Consider the following 21,155-nt stretch of genomic DNA (forward strand, 5'->3'; position numbering starts at 1 on the left):
AAGAGAAGGCTGAGGGGAGATCTAATGGCCTGTTACAAACTAGTCAGAGAGGACCAGCAGGCACCTGTTCCTCCGTGCACTACCAGGAGTGACTAGAAATAACGGTCACAAGCTGGCAGAGGCTAGACATCAAGAGACACTACTTCACTGTCAGGGCGGCTATGATGTGGAACCAACCTCCAAGCTAAGTGGTGCTGGCTCCTACCCTGTGGTGTCTTTAAGAAGAGGCTGGATGAACACCTTGCCGGGGTCGTTTGACCCCAGTACTCTTTCCTGCCATGGCAGAGGGTCAGACCTGATGATCTACTCAGATCCCTTCCGACCCTACTAACTATGAAACTATGTTTTCAACACTCAAATCTTTGCTTCTCTTTGCAGCAGTAATTTGAACGTGTTGGGTGCATCTACAAGTGCACTTTACTGTGAAGTAGACTAACTCTTTCTACAGTAAAGTGTCACCATCTACATGTGCATCTCTATTAGGGTGTAGTAAATTAATTCACTCTGCTATAGGATAGTTCTATCTCGGATAAGTACTATCCTATAGTGGACAAGGTTCTTTGGTATATCCAATATCTTTTATTAGACCAACTCAGATGCGTAGAAAAATTCTTTTTGGCAAGCTTTTGGGTACAAATACCCTTCATCAGCTGAGGAAGTGTCTACAATTGGTCTGTGCTCTTCCTAGATGGAATGATAAAGAAGCCAGAGGCCAGTATGCATGCAAGAAAGCCAGTCGTTGAAAATGTAAATTGAGGTAGTCACTGGGTGAGAGACAGGTTGAGAGGGGCGGAGGAGGGGAATGAATATAGCTGGTAAATAGAGAGATTACCTGGGGGGGCAGATGTTAGGCAGGTCATAAATCCAATGTCTTTATTTAGTCCATGATTTTTTGTATCCCAATGGGTTGATGAAGTGAAGTTCATAGGCTTATCTGTGAAAGGTGTTTCGCAAATTCCTTCTGAGGATTACAACTGAGAGATTGGACAGAGTGTGGTTTTCTTGTGAGAAATGTGCCCCCATAGGAAATTGGGTGTTGTTGTCTTTGATAGATTGTTGGTGTGCATTAATTCTGGTATGCAGTTGTTGTTTGGTTTCTCCTACATATTTTCTATCAGGGAAATATGTAGTGGAGTTAAGTAGAGTCAGGGGTATATGTAGTGGAGAGTGGTGGGAAATATGTAGTAGAGCTGGCTAGCTGCCAGCTAGCCCCACACTGTAGCACCCTTGTCCCTTAACCAGTCCTTCTGCAGCACAGTGAACCAGGGAAGAGCAGCTCTGGGCTGCCAGGCTGACCCCCCAGCCTCTCTGCCAGCCAGGGCTCCTCTGCCTCAACTCAACATGCTGTGGTCCTGGGTGCACATGTAAATGCGCTTCTGATTGCGTGTGTAGATGCATCCACTGCTTTATAAATGATACTCCCAAATGATCCATTTGGATCATTGCATTATCTGAATTGCTAGTAAGTGGCAAGACTTTTAAGAAATTTGGTGGTGAATTTGGAGTTTCTCTATAATTTATGAATAATGTTAACATGTTAACTGGGATGTTTACTGTATGAGGATGTTAATGTTATTTAACAGTGGTGTCTTGGGATAAACAAGCAGAAGTAAAAGAGGAGCAAGATAAACATTTTTAACAGTTGGCAAATCCAAGGGTGGTGATGGATTCTCCATCTTGAGGTCCACAAATGAAGGTTGGATTTTTTCAGGAAGATATGCTTGTGTCAAGCACAAATTGTTGGGTTTTCTACAAGGGTAACTGGGTGATATGTAATGTTTTGTGTTACACATGACTTCATATTACCTGTAAATGTGCATAACTGCCTTCAGCTCTATGAATCTATTAAACAGAATGGCTCAGGATAAGGCCCTTCACTGCTTACATGTGAGGGTTGTGAAGAGGCAGTGCCAGGATAGGATGAGATAATTATGGAGATTTTTTTTTTAAAGGTGTGGGGGGGAGGTTTTAAAAGGAACATACTTTCAAGAGATGGGGAACCAAGCTGAGACAGACATTTGCTGAGGCTAAGAAGAAAGTGGACCTGTTTACCATCAGAGATGATAGTAGGGCTTTACATAAAATAAACACATACGCTAGGTACAGCCATTCAAAAAGCTTGAGGCAGAATCGATTTCTGTAAGCAGCGTAGTTTAGATTGGTAGCAAATGGAACACACATTGCAGGGGCAAATTTCAGATTGGGTTCTGCCATTTTTAAACCAGTCGTCTTTCCATGTTTAAACTAAACTTCTTTTCTGTTACGGGTAGGTGGTTTTGTGTGCCGAACTTCTGTTCTGTTACGGACATAGACTGATTTCCAATCACTTATACTGGTAAAAGTGTAATGTCTGTACCTTGCCACAGAGATAGTTCTAAACTATTTTTTCCCTAAATATTTTGTTCCTACTGTGAAACATTACTTAGATATATGCCAGTGCTCACAGACTCCCAAAAGGAAGAACTACAGGTACCTGAGCCTAGGTGGACCTGCTGGTAAGACTATTTGGTTCATGAGGTACTGTAGACAAGGGCTTGGTGTAAGAGTAGAAGAACTGAAGAATTTTACCCTAGGTTTTGAGATGGGAGGCCAGGTATCTGAGAGGGCAAGAAATGAATGATGAAAAAAAGATCCCTTCTGACCCTATAACTGTGACAACTTCTTACATTATTTCTTTCTGCCCGGAGTGCTTCTCTGCCCTTTATTTTCTGGTGTAGCTAGTTGAAATGAATGTCTGCTGCAGAATACTGTCTTAATCCACTGAAAAAAATCATTCATAGGTTCATAGATTGTAAAGTCAGAAGGGACCCTGAAGGATCATTCTATCTGACCCCCTGCCCCAGTCAGGAAAAGGACCGAGGTCACATGACCCCAGCCAGGTGCCTATCTAGCCTCCTCTTGAAGGACTCCAAGTTAGGTGATAGTACCACCTCTCTTGACAGCCTGTTCCAGGTTCTGGTCGCCCTTACTATGAAAAATTTCTTCCTAATGTCTAACCTGAATCTACTCTCCACTAGTTTGTACCCGTTATTCCTAGTTACTTCTAAGGGTGCCCTGGTAAATAGTGCATCTCCAATTCTTTGTTGTCCTCCCTTGATAAATGTACAAGGTCTCCCTTCAGACGTCTCTTGTGAAGGCTGAAGAGATCCAGATCCCTCAACTTCCCCTCATAGGGTCTTGCACAGAGGCCACTAATCATATGAGTGGCCCACCTCTGAACCCTCTCCAGATTCTCCGCATCCCTCTTCAAGTGTGGAGCCCAAAACTGGACACAGTCCTCCAACTGTGGCCTGACCAATGCCCCATAGAGGGGGAGCATCACCTCCCTTGATCTGTTGGTCATGGATCTGCTAATGCATGATAAGGTGCGATTGGTTTTGTTGATGGCTTTGTTACACTGCCGGTTCACGTTCATCTTGAAGTTAACTATGACTCCAAGATCCCTTTCAGCTGCTGAGCTGGTGAGGAGGTTACCTCCCAACCTATAGGTGTGCAGGGGATTCCTCCTCCCTAGGTGGAGTACTTTGCGTTTGTCTTTGTTGACTTGCATCCTATTTCATTCTGCCTGCTGCTCCAACCTGTCCAGATTGGCCTGTATCCACTCCCTGCCCTCTGGTGTGTTAACTTTGCCCCATAACTTGGTGTCATCTGCAGACTTGGACAGGGTGCTCTCTACACCTTCATCCAAATCACTGATGAAGATATTAAATAACACCGGTCCAAGGACCGAACCCTGTGGGGACACCACTGCCCACCACCTTCCAGGTCAAAAGCAACCCATCTACCATCACTCTCTCAGTGCAGTCTCTAAGCCAGTTTTCCACACACCTGACTGTGTAGGCGTCCACTCCACAGCCTGCTAGCTTCCTTATTAGAACAGAATGTAAACTCTACCAGAGGCCTTCTTTAAGTCCAGGTAGATGACATCAGCCTCAGCTCTAGTGTCAAGGCAGTGTGTTACCTGGTTGTAAAAGGCTATAAAGTTTGTCAGGCAGGATCTACCTGTGACAAACCCATGCTAGTTTCCTTTTAGCATCATTTCCCCTGTTGGGGCTTCACAAATGTGCTCTTTAATTATTTTTTCCAGTGTTTTCCCATGGATAGAAGTAAGACTGACTGGCCTAAAGTTACCCGACTCATCCCTTCTCCCCTTCTTAAAAATGGGCACCATGTTGGCCCTTTCCCAGTCCTCAGGGACCTGGCCAGACCACCATGAGTGCTCAAATAGCCATGCCAGTGGGGTAGCTATGACACTGGCCAATTCCTTCAGCACCCGTAGATGGAGGTCATCCGTGCCTGCTGACTTGTACCCATCCAGCCCCTCCTTAACTAAGTCAGCACTAACCATTGGAGGTCTAGTGCCTCCCGGACTTCTATCTATATTCAAATTAGAGAAATTGTCTTGGCCAGTACTTAGGAATACTGAAGCAAAGAACTCATTGAAGAGCTCTGCCTTTTCTCCTACAGTGTTTTTCATGCAGTTTTTTTATTTGAACCTTTTCACTTGGCAATGTATGATAATCATAGGACAGCTATTAGTAATTATGTTTACATCATGCTTATGTCTTGACTTAAGGGTTGAGTAGAACACATTGCTTGCAATCACACTATTACAGGCTGGTTTGGATCCTGCTGAGACAGGAAACTTTCAAGGTAAAAAAAGGCTGCCAAAAATTCAGATGGTATTACTGTTGTCTTTGAGCCAGTACTGAACTGATAAGTTAGCACTATGATGCAGTTGATGATATCTTTTTGTTGGGACTTAATTCAGACCTACCCACGTATTGTCAAGGAAGTCAGCTCATGTAGTTGAGACATTAGACTGCAATGCAGAAGATCAGGGTTCAGGTTCTGTTTTAATTCTAAGCAAGACATTTTCTCATCTGCACCTCTGTTAGCCAGTGGAGATCATGATATTTATATATGTATATCACATGAATGTTGTGAAAATAAATCTTGTAGTGTTTGTGAAGTATTTTTTACTGCGTGGTGATGGAGGCTATATAAATTGCTAGATGGAACCCCAAATGTATTATCGGTTATCATAGCCAAATCCCACTTATCTGCAAAATCTTACTCATCTGTCATTCATTTTTCAATATAAATTAGTGGATGCCTTTTTTCAGTAATGTATGGCTGAGTAACTGTTTGTGAAAGCTGGTCTGTCTATTTCAGGTCTACCTAAAATGGTGCTACATAAATTTTGCTTTTTATTATCTTGGGGAAAGTGTGTTAAGGAAAGTGTATATAAAAAGACCAGGCAAAATTAACTCAATATACTACACTTTCATCAGAATGTTGTTGGAAGGGAAAGAAAGAATTTAAAAGGCAGTTGGCAGGAAAGCTATAATATCCAGAACGAAGAATAATACAGAATATGGAAAATGGATTGGTCTGATTAGGAGAAATCTTATGAGAAATAAATGTTTATATCATGGGAGGGGACTTGGCAGGGAGCCTAGCAAGCAGTGCCATGGCTGAAAGTCCTGTAGTAATATTGCAGGTTAGTATTTAGATGCATTGGCAGAGTTGAGTAAAGCAGAGTAGAAGAGCTAATGAACAGAGTCTCACAATTTTGCACTACTGTACTTGGATATTCATAAATTCCTCTCTGTTTTAGGGATAGCCCTCCTCATGTTCCTGTGAAAGAACTCTCCACGCAGACCGTCATTAATATTATTGGCAATATGAGTTCCACCCTTCGTAGTTTCTTTCCAGATCTCCAAGTTTTTCCTGTACTGGGTAATCATGACTACTGGCCACAGGTAAAATGAGTTTCAGAAATATGAACCAGTTTGTTTCTTTACCCAAATGATTATGGACATAAACCAGCAGAAGAAAGTACCACTGAAGCAACTGTAAGACTGCAATAAAAATGAAGTTTGCACATGCTGTTTATACTAAATGCAGTATTCCACAATTCTCCAATTTACAGCCAGAAGTGCAAATATTTTTACAATACAGTAGTCTGAAGTTCAGCTTTATCAGCTTGTGAAATTACCCAAAATAATAGCAATGTCAGATCAGATCTTTCTGTTGTAATAGCTACAAACTTACTCTTTCCTCGAAATTCATAAGCATCTCATTTATCAGTCATACTCGATATCAGTTTCATTTTCCATTCAGGGTAAAATCACACATACATGTACAGTATTTGAAGTCTATGCAAATGCCATCCTTAATGGGTCTCTCAATGTGCCAGTAAGATTCAAAGCCACTGACTTCACTGGGCTTTAGTTCTGGCCTACACTTTTTTCTTTTAATTAGTTTCTTTTGTTCCCTAATTGTCACAAAAAGTAAAAACAATTGAAAATAGAAAACTGCAAGTTTTTAGCGATGAAATATAAAAGTTCATGAGTAGTTTCTGGCTTCCTGCAACACAATTGCAGGTATTTCCACAAGTTATTGAACATGCAGGTTATTCCAGCCCAGGATAATGCATGTCTTGCTTTCACATTGAGTTATCGGTGGTTTTTGTCATACAAACACTACTGTAGCAACTGCATACAGCCATGGAATGTACTCCAAAATTAATCTAGCAGTTCATAGGAGGAAGGGCCAAATTCCATCAACAGGTCCCATTGTTGGAGGTAGGTCTCATTGTTGCAGGTCAGGAAGTATCTTATGTTTGAATCTTATAGTAAGGATGCAGTAAAACCCTTCCATATCCTAAAAAAGCCTTTTACTCAAGTATGACACTCTCTAGGTGATTAAACTTAACAGGGGAACCAGCCTGGCTAAGATCACACACCAGCAGAAACAGCATATACTTTTTATCCTTACTCGCTTTTGTGAAATCCAGTTCAGATTTAAAACACAGGTCATTAGTGAGAATAACTACTGGCATGCAACAATCTCCTTGGTAACGGAGGAAGATAGCTGCGTACAGGGTTCTCATATGCAAAGCAGACTTCAGCATTTTGAAATAGACATTCTCTGGTGAATACCAATTTTTAAATAAAAGTATATAAAATTTAAAAACTCATTGGTTGTAACAGATAAATAGCATACACTGCTTCTGAGCAGGATATTTATAGGAGAATCATGTTTATTTCCCTCAGCTCAGCACTTAAATATATATATATATATATATACACACACACACACACACACACACAAGTATCTGACATTTTGTTTTGAAATATCAAACTTCACCGATGTACATAATTGATATGCTTTTCTTCCATATTTTGAAAATCATGTCAAAGAACACAAGGGGGAGGTTACTGACTGCAGGTTGTTTTGCTGTTTTCAGTAGGCGTATGCTCGCTACTTGGCAATGCACACCACAAACTGATGATGTGGCACAGCACAAGGGCTTCTTTTGAGGAGGCCAAAAGGAGCTGTGAGATGTATATGTAATCCTACGCTGAGAACTGTGTTGCGTTGTGTTTGACTCCAGTTTATTGATCACAGCAATATAGCGATCTTTGGTAGTTTTCTTGTAATGCGGCTGCTTGACACTATTATCCAGGTTAATCCAATGTCGTTTGTATTTCAAATAATGTTGTAACTATGACGTTCCTGCACAATCAGACTTTTTCAGATAACTGGCCCCGACCGAAGAGTCTGGCTAATTATTGTCTAATCTGAATACACACAGAATATTATGGTGCGTGTGGGTGCCAAGTCCCAACCTCCTTGAATTCACTGCAGTCTCGTATCTGGAAGAAATCTGGAAATTGTCTGCAGCTCTGGAAATTCTTACAGCAAGATTGGTGATGTAGGCAACAAATACTGTAGATTGATTTTGATTGCTCTACTTGAGATTTAAGTGGTTTGTCTGTATCATAAAAGGTAGTGAATTTATAGACTCCCTATATAGCTAGCTTACATTAACCATCTCACAGAATTTCATCCAGTCAATCCTATATGGATGTGAAAATGGGGACAGAAAAGTTCTGTGGTACCCTTTTAACCACAAAGCACCACCAAGCAAACTGATGTCTGACCATCTGTCATCACACAGCAGCTGAGTAAAAGTGGTATTGTCATATTAGGGCAGTGCTCTTCCTGAGTGAATTAGCCCTGCTGAAAAGCAAGTTTACATTACCATGGTTGGAGTGCTGTGCTAAAACAGCTATACAGCTTTTGATACATAAGCCTGCAAGATCTCTGAGTGGCATCACATGGAAGTCTAACACCTATTAAAATATGCTGAAGTGCGCAGGCATTGCCCAGGTCTGTTTTAAAGTACAATATTCCTTATTACTTGAGCAGACGGTTGGAGTGGATGACCTCCTGAAGTCCCTTCGAGTCCTGTTTTTCAATGAATCTTTGATTAGCGCTCATCATAGTTTCAGCAAAACCTTTTTCTGTTAAAATATTCTACATCATTACTAAAAAATTATTTGGAGAAATTCACTGGTTTTGGCCAATGGATTTTCTCAAGTCCAGAATGGAATTTTGAGAGAGAGATTCCCAACTCTAAATCACATGGTAGTCAGATTTCTCAGTGAGGATCATAGGATCATGGAAGAATACTTCTGGAAGGCACCCCATCTGATCATCTAGTTCAGCCATCTGCTCAAGACAGGATCATCCCTAACTAAATCATCCCAATGAAGTCTGTCTACCCCACTCTAGGTAGCCTGTTCCAGTAGCCACTTAATAGAAAGTTTTTTCCTAATCACTAAATTTCCTCTGCTGCAGCTTGTGGACATTGCTCCTATTCCTGTCCCCTAAAGCTATAGAAAAAAAAACTATCTCCCTCCTCTTTATAAACACCTTTCAGGTATTTGAAGACTGTTATCAAATTCCCCCTCAGTCTTCTCTCCTCCTGACTAAATAACCCTAGTTCTTTCAGCCTTTCCTCTAAGTCATGCTTCTCAGGCCTCTAATAGTTTTCATTACGTTCTGTCATACTCTTCCAGATCTGTCCACGTCTGTCTCAAAGTGTGGGGCCCCAACCTGGACACAGTACTCCAAATGAGGCCTCACCAGTTCCAAAGAGAATGGAAGGATCATTTCCCTTGATTTGTAAGAGGCTTTCCTATCAATATAGCTGAGTATACTATTTGCTTTTTTGGCAACAAGAGCATGCTGTTAGCTCATACTTAGCTTCTGATCAAATACACCACCTAGGTTCTTTTCTGCAGTACTACATCCTAGCCAATCATTCCCCAGTACATGTATATATTTGTGCAGGTAGCTATTCCATTCCAAATGCAGGACTTTGTACCTGGATTTTGGACCATTTCTTTAATTTATCCAGGTCATTCTGGGTCCTAGCCTTACCCTTTAGAGTGTCTGTACCTCCATCCAATTTTGTGTTATCCACAAATTTGCTAAGTGTGCACTCAATCTCATCATTCAGATCATTAATGAATATGTTAGTGTTGGACCCTGAGACACCCCACTTGATACCTCCTGGCAATTAGGCACAGAGCCACTGATGACTACTCATTGATGATCCAACCAGAGATGTATCCACCTTACAATTCTTTTGCCTCACCTATACAAACTAAAGCTTACTGATGAGTATTTTACAGGGTACAGAATCAGAAGCCTTACTAAAGTCCAGGTGTATCGTATCTTCTGCTCTGTCCTCATACACAGAGCCTGTCACTTTATTATGGAAGGTGATCAGGTTTTTCAGGCATGAGGTATTCCACATATTGAGGTCAGACCAGCTGGTCTATAATTCTGTGGATCCTCTTTCTTCCCTTTCTTAAAGATGGGCACTAAATTTGCCCCTTTTCAATCATCCAGGACCTTACCTGACTTTCACAGTTCCTCAAAGAGGATAGCTAATGGCTCAATAGTTCCTTAGCCAACTCCTTCAGTACCTTAGGGTATGTCCCGTCCATCCCTGTTAACGTGAAGAAATCTAAGTATTTCATAAGCCAGTGGGGATTACTTCTCTAGGTAATCCCTAACTAGTTCTTCCACTACTGTAGGATGTTTGTTTCCTCCACTATCTTGGCTGTAACTGTACCCACGTTCTGGTTGCTGACTTCATTCAGCTGAAGTAAAAAAAGCGTTAAATACTTCAGCTTTCTCTATCATTTGTAACTAGGTTGCCTTTTACATTAAGCGAGGGCCCTAAACTTTCTTTGGTTTTCCTCTTACTTCCCCTATACTTGTAGAGTCACTTGATTTGCTTGTTATGGCTCTCAGATTGTGCCTTAGTCTTCCTTGTTTTCTCCTGATATGTCTATACAATACTCTCATACTATTCCCTAGTACTATGACCAAGTTTCCACTTTTTGTAGGATATTTTTTTTTTAATTTCAGTTCATTGAGGAGATCTCTGTCTAGCCAGCCTGGTCTCTTTTTGCACTTTCCATTCTCTCATTGCACTGGGATAGCTTGCTGTTGCACCTTTAATACAGCCTCAAAGTACAGCCAGCATTCCTCCACTTCTTTTCCCCTCCCCTCAGACTTTCCTCCGAGGGAATCCCTCCCACCAGTTCCTCGAGTTTGTTGAGTCTGCTTGTCTAAAGTCTGTTGTCTTTATTTTGCTGCTTTCCTTCATATGTGGGACATGAATCCAGCATGTGTAAGATGTCGGACACAGGTCCAAATCATTGCCCCAAATCACAGAGATCTTGTTCCCACCTGCATAAAAGCATTTTGAAACCTCCTTTTTTATTTCTTCCTACAGAACAAAAAGCTTCCAAACTCTTCATTGTTTTATGGTACTCATGTGTTATAAGCCACAGAAAATCTTTAGTCATATTCAGGTATTTAATCCTGATTTAGTCTCAGAGATCTGTTTGGTCAGTGGTACTTTGCTGTTAGAAGTGTACCGTAGCTCTTTTCTCCTCAAGTCCCTTTGTCATCTCCATATAGGACTGTCTGGATGAAATTTTGTGACTTGCTTAATAGAGTAAGTCACACTGGATGATTTAACAGTTTTTTTTATCATTAAAACCTCTGAATCTGTGGGGTAAGAATTAAATAGGTTTGTTTTTTGACAGGATCAGCTGCCTCCAGCTGCCAGCGAAGTGTACAATGCTGTAGCAAACTTCTGGAAACCATGGCTAACTGAGGAAGCCATCAGCACCTTTCAGAAAGGTAAAATCTAGTATAAACATATTGTTACGCTAGAGGAGATTGACATTTCTGTAGTTAGTTATTTTAACTTAGCTAAATTACATAGGATGAATTAGTGCACTGGTTATCATCCAGTTCCTCTAGAGGTTAGGGACTTGTCTGTTCTGTTGTACTCTTAACTACATCTTGAAGGACTAACTACAGTTCAGTCTTCTGTGGATGTAATAATCATACTTGGTTTCTTGTAGCAACTACATTAGACTTTATACAAAACTAAAGGGACTTAAAGTCCCTGCCTTGAGGAGCTCACAATCCAAAAGAAATACTCTTTTAGGAAAAGGTTAACTTATGTTAAAAGAAAATTTGAAGAATAATTGTTTATATGGGTTTGAGCCTGCAGTATTTACCCAAAGCCAAGATGACTCTGAATTTAAGATGACCTTCCTCCCCCAATAACTAGATTCTATATATGGGAAATGTATACATTTGTTACAATTTTTCCATTTATAGAATCTAATTATTAGAGGGTCATCTGAAATTTGTCCCCCCAGCTGCTGCAATAGGGTAAACAGCAGCAGGGGCAGGCGACCCCTACCACTTGTCTCCCCTGCAGCCTGCACCTCCTGCTGCCTCTGCCCCCTGCTCTCACAGGCTCTACCACTTCCTGCACTTTCTGCCCCTTATGTGTTCCCTGCAGCCTCTGCCCCATCCCATCTGCAGCTCTGCTCTTTCCTCCTTCCCCCAGGTCATTGTCAGGTGCAGCTTGCACTCCAATCCTCCCTGTCACTGAACATGTGGAAGCTCCAGCACCTGCCTAGTCACATATCAGTGTCCTGGGGTTGAAGCTGTGCCACTGCTGGTTGGGACAGAGCTTGTATGTGCTCTGTGCTTGGAAGGGAATGAGCTGGAGCTGTGCCTGAGGCTGACAGTGAGGTCGGAGGAGAGGCGTGGGACCAGAAGCTGCGGAAAAGTGAGGAAGCAGTTGGGTGCAGGAGTCCAGGAAGTCAGAGTTGCAGCACTCATCTGCCTTCCACTCTTTGTATTCAAATCCAAGATGAGGGGCTTTTTTACCATGTTGAATGGGAAAAAACTTTGTCTTGGATTTGAATAAATATGGTATACAAAATTAAGAAAATGAGGTTAAAAGATCAGGTAGCACATTTATAAACTAACTGTTGAGTAGGAAGCAAAAGGTCAGATGGCACATTTGTAAACTAACCAGTGGAATAGGAAGCAAATAATCACTGAAATTTATACATTTAATTAACACACATAGGGCCCGATCCTGTTCTGCCTAAGTGCAGTCCACTGTGCTCAAGTCCCTGAGAAACTGTTAATAGAGAAGGTGGATGAGTTCTCTTTCATTTCACTGTACGTAAGGCTAAGATGAGAGCATGTTATGTAAGTAGATGCATTAATAGTTTTCCAGGGACTGGAACAGGATGAAATAGGGATCACACTTAAGTATCTAATAGGTAGAATAGGATCTGGCCCCTCATGCTTGCCTCTAATTCAGCTCATTGAGTATAAACTGGTGCACTAACAGGTTTTTGTAAACCGGGGTTGTTGAACTCAGAGCATTTTCCAACCCACTCTAACATTGAGAGTTTGGATATTTAATTTGAATTGGACTCTTTGGGGTTGTTCAATAAATAAGCAATTAGGTAAGAAGAATGTGTGGCTAAAAGGGGAAGAGAAGCTCCAGTGAAAAAATAAATTATGCAGGGATTAACACTCACCTGGAGTGGCACTGTTGTTAATTGTTAATGTGTAATTTATGGCAGATGAGGATAGTGTTCTTATACATGTAACGTATAAGTAATAAAGAGGGCTAGGGAGGATTATTGGACTATTGTGTGCCTATCATGCAGCATAAACTTCCTTTTTTAAGAGGATGGATGAAAACAGGATATTTTCTGTTGACTGGGTCTCTTTCTGGGAAAAAAATGGTAAAAGGCACATCTTTATACAAACTGCACTCACAAGTTCCAAATTAAACCCTGGGACAAAAAGTAGAAGTCCTGTAAAATGTCCTGTGTTCCTTTTCCACATGGATGATACCGAATATAGCGAAATAAAGGGATGTTGTGAGAAGCTGCTACCCACCTAAGCAAGCATATCAGAATCTGGCTGATAGAAAGAGGAAGACTTACTACACCTTCAAATCTTTCTGTCTTCTCAGTCATGTTGATCTTGTTTTCACAGGCGGCTTCTACACGCAACTATTTCACTCCAGCATGAGCTCTCAACCACTCAGGATAATCAGTTTGAACACAAACCTCTATTACAGCCCAAACATTGTGACTCTGAATCTAACTGACCCAGCTGAGCAGTTAGCATGGCTGGAAAGTGTACTAGAAATCTCTCTACAAAAGAAGGAAAAGGTAGGGGCTAAATACTGAAAGCAATTAACTAACCACATTTTAAAACAGTAGTGCCCATTGCAACTGTGTAAATTGGAAAATAATAAAAGCTAGTAACTGGAAAAGAAGATGGCATGAATAAGATTTCAGACTTATTCTTCTAGAATTTGCAGTTGAGCAAGAGGGAAGGAGCTTCAAACCAGATTTTCTACTTTACGCATATGCAATACGCAGTTCCTACAAAGTATCTGTAAAGGAACAGTGACCTGATTCTGATCAGACCTATGCAGGTTTAACACCATTATACCTCTGGCTTCAGTGGGCCTGCTCTTGATCTGTGCTGGTGCAAGTGGCATTAGAATCCAGCCTAAGTTATCAGGGTTGGTATATTATTTTCGCTGCTGAAGAAATCCAAAAAAGGGATTGACCACAAAACCTGGTCTTGGTTAAGAAAATACCTGCACTATTAAAACAAACAAAAAAAAGAATAGTTGCATTTCTAGCATGGTGCCAGTGAACTGGGACCTGTTTTTATTTTTATTCGCAGTATAAATGTTAAATCATTTCTTGTTAGCACATAATATACAGGAAAATAGTACCTTCTTTCACAAACCTGATCTTTATTTCTTACAAGGAATGAGGTATCTTCAGGCTGTTAAACATGAAAAATCAGGAAATGGGCATATTAAAGTTGGCCACAGAGGCTGTTTACAGATGTTAAGAAAAAAACAAAAGAATGCTTTACTTAAAACTCGTCACACTTCTGGGCAAAGCCCAGCACATGCCCAGAAGAGGCATTGTATTAGTTGGACCCGGTTCATCCAATGTCTGTATATATCAGGCACTTCAGCAGGTTTTTTTGGTGCTTTTATCCAATATCTGATTGAATCATCTTTAGATAAAAGTGCCAAAAAGCCCTGCTGATGTGCCTGATCTATAGAGATGCTACGAAGCCAGGTCAAACTAATGCACAACTTCTTACGGTAAAGCACATTTTGTTTTTTTTTTAATGTTTGTAAGCAGCCTTAATCTTACCTTTGCCTGATGCGTACCTCAAGGTACCTCATTCTCTAGTATTTAATTATATGGTCTTACACCATTTCTCAAATCATACAGTTAAAGCTCCTCATTTTTCTTATAGCCTGAAATTGTTCAAGAAAAGCCTGTTAGGATTGCTTAAAATAATTCAGCAACTAAACTTTGTTCACTTGCCTTTTCTTCCAAGTGAATAAACTCTTTTTTGCTCAGCATTTATAAAAACATTCACACTTGGCCTGAGACCAAGTCTATAACATTTCAGCCTGGACGACAAATTTCAGAAAATTCTGGATGTTGAAAACTAAAGCTAAGAAAGGAAACATAGGCAAACTTACTGACAGCATTTGCTAGTCGCGTATTTTGTAATAGTGTTACCTACTAAACCGCCTTTTCTGATTCAGTTTATAAAATCTTAGCTGTCTTCATAACTGATTTTTGTTTCAGGTTTGACAAGCTCAAAGATTAAATAACATTGTTCAGATTTAAATTCTTTAAAATTTTTATTTTTTTTCTTGCTGAAATGAAAACTTGTTGCAGTGATTATTTAGGTACATTGTGGCGTCATACATAAGACGCTTTACTGCACAGTGGACTAATGTACTGCACAGTAAAGCATCACCATCTATTCTGTGCACCATTTACTGCACGGTAAATTAGTCTACTATGTAGTTAGCTACTACCTGTAAATGACTAGAAGCAAATTTGCTCCTGGAGCCAGGATCCAAGCAGCGCTAGGATGGGGTAGATCTCTGCCCCCCTCCCCCCTTCCTAGCACTGCTCAGATTCTAGCTTCCAACAGGAGCCAGGAGACAAGTAGCACCAAGACTGGGGAGCTCTCTGCTTCCCCTGTGGCCCGCTGGTATTGGGGCTGACCAGGAGCATATGTGCTCCCAGTCAGCATCTACACATCCACTACTGCGTAGTATCTACTGCAGAGTTAGCAGAGTTAGTTTACTACCAGAAGCTGGACAACTCCTGACCACCCCCAGCTGCGTAGGGAAACCTTGCTGAGCAGGGGAGGGGAGTGTCGGTTGGGAATGCTCTGCAGTGGCAGCTATCTCCCAGCCCCAGGCACATCGGGGGCGGGGGGCTGGCAGAGCTCTTCTGGCCCCGTGAGCAGTGGGACCAGCTCCTGTGCTCTCTGCCAGCCCCTGGGCAAGCACCCTAGAGGAGCCTGGAGCTCCCTGTAACTGCTGCAGGGGGCAGGAGCAGCCCTGTACTGAGCTGCTCATGCTGGGAGCAGATTTGCTTCCAACAGGGAGCACCTGTAGACAATAAGACTTTATAGCATTAATATCACATATGCGCTAATAGTATTAATATGTACATATTTTATTTGTTCCCTGTATAAACACAAAACAGCAGTAGTGGTGTCCAAAATGGCTAGGCTAAAATATACACTTGATGTTGGAGACTCAGGATCAGTCTCAGGTTCTGCCTGAATTTAGGCAAGGATTTGAAATAGGCTCCATCTTCCTGAGGGTATTCTGAGGAGTGGTTCTTTTCTCAACCACTTTTCCTGAATGGAAATTACAGAATTTAGGCCCCCGATTTTTTTTCCAGCCTAAAAGTTTCACTAAGTCTGTCTTGAATAACTTTGGGATGATCGAAGCTGTAATTACTCACCTTCTAACCAAAAATTAAGGCATTTTTATTTGCAGTAACTTTAAACACTATTGGTGTAACACTATTGGTGTAAAAAAGAAAACAAACCCCTAACTTAGATTTCAGAATGGCATTTCAAAGGCAGTATCATTAGAAAACTGTTAATTTTAGGCTGAAGATAAATATGTCTGTTACATTTGAAAATGCTAATTGTGCCAAATATATCTCATCTACAGGTATATATAATTGGACATGTGCCAGTAGGATATTTGCCTTATGCAAGGTACATTACTGCTATAAGAAGATATTACAATGAGAGATTGATAAAGATTTTTCGAAAGTACAGTGCTGTTATTGCTGGACAGTTTTTTGGACATACTCACAGAGATAGTATCATGATCCTTCTTGATGAGAAAGGTAATAGTTCTTTTTTACTTCTGTTCCTTATGGTCTCAAACAAAAGAATATTTTCTTGGAGGTTTGCTATCGTCAGACCCTACTATCAATTATTTTTAAAAAGGAATGGGGGTGAAATATATGTATTTTTTTTAAGTTCACTGAATACTTATTACAGTGCTGTCTGAGCAGTTTTTTCTGATGCTTCCACTACTGAGATCTGTGTGTTGCATGGTATTTTTTAAGAATTTCAGTTCATATTATACTTGTCCTCTGCAATGAGGAGGGACTTTCTGAGTGTCATATTTTTAATGAACGTTAGTAATTCCTTAGGCAAGGATTTCTAGTCTTTCTACTCTTTCATTGACATGGTCAAATAACCCAGGCCGGTTCCTATTGTGTAATGTGTCAGGGAGAATGTTCTTAGGCCAAGGAGACATGCTCTGTTTTTTTGTGTTTCCTGCATCATTACTGTGCCTCTCTGCTGGATTCCCTGCAGCTTCAGAGTTAATTAAGATGAGGGGAGCAGAAGGTAAGGGGAAGAAAATCTCTGCTTGCTGCATCTCTTAGATCCCATAATCTCCCTTCAGAGAAAATTGCCCAGGTTTGAAGGTCTTGCTTTGCACTAAGAAATATTTCATTTCTAAGGGTGAAAGTAGCTAAATGAAATATTGCTACTACTAGAAATACCTGCTTAAATAGACATACTAAATGTTACTAATAGAAGCCACACTGTCTATGCCAGAATCCAGTGCCATGGCTCACTGCAGTGCCTGTGTTCATGGCGGTTATGTGGAATTGGCCCCCAAAAAGAAGGAACTGCAACTCCCTCTAAATGGGGGAACTTCCTTCAAAGATTTTGTAAGATGGCTATTAGGACTTTGATCAATTCCATGGCCAAAACTTTTGCACAAACTTCATTGGGAAGGGCAGACTGGTTTTGCTGCTTGCATTGCACAATTAACTCAGCTTCCAAATCCATTTCCCTGTCACAAATTAAACCTTCCCTATCTAGCTATCCCTGTCTTTTCTGTTTTCAATACACTTTTAAACTCTGATTTCTTTTATTCACAAAGCTTTGCTGAATCAAGAGACAGTGAAATTTGTAACCAGAACCCGCACATTGAGATACAGAGCCCATTTTATGTCCTCCAGAAGAGTTTGCTGGATTTCCAGAACTGTTCACCAGCTTTCAGAGCTTCAGCTTACTGATGGAATTCAGGCTTTTGGATTCTGTACTTTGATGTTGTCAGAGTAAAGGAATAGTTATTTTTGCATGAAGAGCCCTTAAGTACTCACGGGTGGGTAGTCTATCTACCTAAAGCTTTTTTGACATCTTAAATTGTGTCAAAGAGCAGATGATAGGTAAATGTAGTTATATGAAGCTTTAAAGCTTATCAGTAATTATCCCTGACATTTCTGATAATTCGAAAACACATAAAGCATATGACATTGAGGTCCCTTCCAGCCCTGATGTCTATGAAATCTATACCCCAGCTGACTTCCTGCCCTTTGGGCAGGGGGCTGGACTCGATGATCTCCCGAGGTCCCTTCCAGCCCTGATGTCTATGAAATCTATGAAACATGTCACTTGGCGATGACAACACAGACTTCTAAATCTGTTTTCTTCCTTCTAGCTTGCAGCAGGGAAGTACTGAATACTAAGGGCTCTGTTGCAATCAGAAGTTTTGCATCAGTGCAGCTAAATGGCTGCAAGCTCCCTATGTAGTTGAATTACATTGATGTACAGTGGAGTTTGCACTGATGGGACTTGTCAGGACTTAGTGCTTTCCCTGATATAGACCCCCTGTGCAAAAGTGATAATGTAGTTAAGACAATTTCTTAGTGCCCCAGTTCTTACCTTGTTGGCTTTTAACAGAAATACAGTATTCTGAAAAACATCTAATCAAAGGAAATTGTTTATTTCTCTGTTTTTGCCAGCAAAGCCAATAAACTCTTTGTTTGTGGCACCTGCTGTGACTCCAGTGAAAAGTCGTCTACAGAAGTTGTCCAACAATCCTGGTGTCAGGCTCTATCAGTATGATCCTTTTAATTACAGTCTGTTGGTAAGTGACTTAAAGGGGTTTTTTTTAGTGTTTAAGTTTAAACAGAAAATTATTGCTGCTGCAATTTAGACCATTTTATACTGGGTGTCCTGCTGCATGGCTGATGCTGGATCTGCCTTTAGAACAGGTGGGTGGAGAAGTGTAAGAAAAGGAAAGGTAAATTGAAACAAAGGAAAACAGTACTCATTCTTGGATCTGAAGGATCTACCCCTAACTTTCCTTTTCTGCTGACCAAATCATGAAATCTATGAGGGGAAAAAAGCCTTGTGGGTTTCCTAACACTATTTTCAGAGTGTGCTGTGCAGCAATGGAGAGAGGCAGGCAAAATTATAGATGGATGTATCTACACATCTGACCTTTGGGGATAGAGAAAGTAAATTGTGTGAATTTAGTCCAACACTGTGCAGAGTGATGGAAGAAGAGAATATCCACAGATTCCGGGGTGAAATCCTGGCTTCATTGAAATCAATGGCAAAACTCCCGTTGACTTCAGGGGAACCAAGACTTCACTCCAAAAGTTTAAGTTATTACCTCAAATTGAGTTTTGCCCATTTGTGAAAATATAAGCTTTTACTCTCCCTTACACCACCCCCTTCCCCAGTACACAAGAGAATTGAGCAGAAGAGACTTTGGTTTGCTGTCTTACTTGATAGAAATCATCTCTAACAGTGCAGCTATTCCCTTTTGTCTCTTTCCTCTTCTCTTGCCTCCCCTCCCCCCTACCAGTCCTGTGCTACAAGTGCTCGCTTTGGGTATGAGCCCAAGTCTTGGGGTAGGACATGACCTTCTATTGAATTGTGAATAACAGGCAGTGACAGCTTCCTAATCAATACATCACTGTAGAAATTAATGAAGCAGGAAAGAAAGTAATACAGCTCTACCCTCCACCTCCCCTCCCCTCTTTTTTAAACCTAGGATATTTGGCAGTTTTACATGGACCTTAGAGATGCCAACAAGAGAAATGAATCAAACTGGAAATTAGAATACATCCTGACCAAAGCTTATGGCATCGAAGACTTGAAGCCAGAAAGCTTATATGGAATGGCAAAGCAATTCTCTGTGCCTCACAGCAAACAATTCCAGCAATATTATAGACACTACTTTGTGAACTATAACACAAGCGTTGTCTGCAATAAGCACTGCAAGACCAGCCATATGTGTGCAATCCAGTATTTGGATCACTTGTCCTATGTAGATTGTATTAGGCAGACTGCACTGTGGTGATGAAATAAAATGCAATCAATACTGATGTCGACGTGAAACCTGCATTTTAAGGAATCTCTTCCACTGTTCACGCTGAAATGGGAGCCTGTGAAAATCCTTTGTGAATTGCAGGGGAACAGTAAACGTCCTATATATTTTTAGTTCTTTATAAAAATGTGGGCCACAATTTTCTGACTGCACCTAAATAAGTTAAATAAATTAAGAAATATGCATATGCATCTATATAATGCAGGCAAACACAGTTTATGCTAAGAGCTCTTGATTTTTTTCACAGTGCAGACTCAATCGTAATATACAGTTTGTCTCATGGACCAGCTTCCTTCCTCTTTGTGATAGTACAGACCCCTCTTTCCCTGTTTATGATTTAAATATCATCTCTGGTTCAAATACAGGAGTTCTTTACACAAAAAGTAATATTAAGAAAGTATTTCAAATGTCTTGTAATGTATTTCAGTAAAGGAGAATGGGAAGAAGCTATTATCCATTTCCTATTAAACCCAGAGCCACAGTTTAGGAACTCTGCCCAATATATTAATTTTAGTTGGCTAGCCAAAACCAAATAATGATGGTCACAAGGCTAACCGTATTATTAATTTTTTGTTTTTCATGAAGTCACAAGTTTGATACACATTCAAGGTACTGAAGAACTTCCTATGTTTTGTCTCAACCCAAAGGTGAAATGTGTTAAGAAATGGGCGTATGGAATCCCTTCAGTTGTCAGATATTTTAAAAAAAATATATCATGTCATAAACATGTTGGTCAATACTGTAGTGTATAAAGTCTGCAAGTTATAAATACTTGATTTTTGTTTGCTTTCAACTATAAATATTTCCATTTTATGAATATTTGAGAATGTAATTGAATACTGAATCCCATATATTTTAGATTATGCACTACAAGATGGTGCAAATACATGCTCCGATTTGACAATAAAATCTTTAAAAAGAAATATCTCTGGCTTTCTTTATCTGTTCTGATGTAAACAACTCCATTCATGCCTAGTCAACATATTTCCATCTTTTCCAACTTTTCTCTTATGAGTGTTTATAATGTATTCCATCATTAGATTGTACATTTTACTCATACTTCCAGAGCTGGGTTTTTGCATGCTAAAATGCAGTGTGATTGATTTATTACATGTACTGCTGTGAATTGTGTACACATCACACTGTTATTTGTTTGACATGTATAGTCTTTGCAGTTGAGATATATTAATTTCACTTTGAAGTCTAAAACTAATGTATTAACAAGAATGCCAGTGGAGTCCCCAGGAAGTACAAACTAGGAACGGGCTTTTTTCTTTTTTTTACCTGATAGTGTCTATGTTTATAAAACCCCTAGAAATGGCATTAATGCAATATCAAAGAGATGTTTTAAAATAAAATAAGATAATTTAGTTTCCCTTATTGAAGAAAAGTAATTTGTATTTCATTTTTCCTGTTGTCATTTTTAGTGGAAGCAAGA

General features: G+C 40.3%; 1 protein-coding gene across 1 annotated transcript in view; it reads left to right on the forward strand.

The window, feature by feature from the left end:
• The window catches only part of SMPDL3A (sphingomyelin phosphodiesterase acid like 3A), a gene marked incomplete at its 5' end in the record, with an annotated part of 21,341 nt that extends 699 nt beyond the window's left edge, over nucleotides 1-20,642 (forward strand). The window contains 6 exons of the mRNA XM_019538197.1: nucleotides 5,621-5,765; nucleotides 10,923-11,019; nucleotides 13,204-13,382; nucleotides 16,241-16,421; nucleotides 18,342-18,466; nucleotides 19,382-20,642. Coding sequence (XP_019393742.1) covers nucleotides 5,621-5,765; nucleotides 10,923-11,019; nucleotides 13,204-13,382; nucleotides 16,241-16,421; nucleotides 18,342-18,466; nucleotides 19,382-19,690 — 1,036 coding nt within the window. The remainder of the gene's footprint in view (nucleotides 1-5,620; nucleotides 5,766-10,922; nucleotides 11,020-13,203; nucleotides 13,383-16,240; nucleotides 16,422-18,341; nucleotides 18,467-19,381) is intronic.
• Nucleotides 20,643-21,155: the final 513 nt, after the last annotated feature.

This window comes from Crocodylus porosus, unplaced genomic scaffold, assembly GCF_001723895.1.
Source record: "Crocodylus porosus isolate Cpor-Errol unplaced genomic scaffold, CroPor_comp1, whole genome shotgun sequence".
Taxonomy (NCBI): domain Eukaryota; kingdom Metazoa; phylum Chordata; order Crocodylia; family Crocodylidae; genus Crocodylus; species Crocodylus porosus.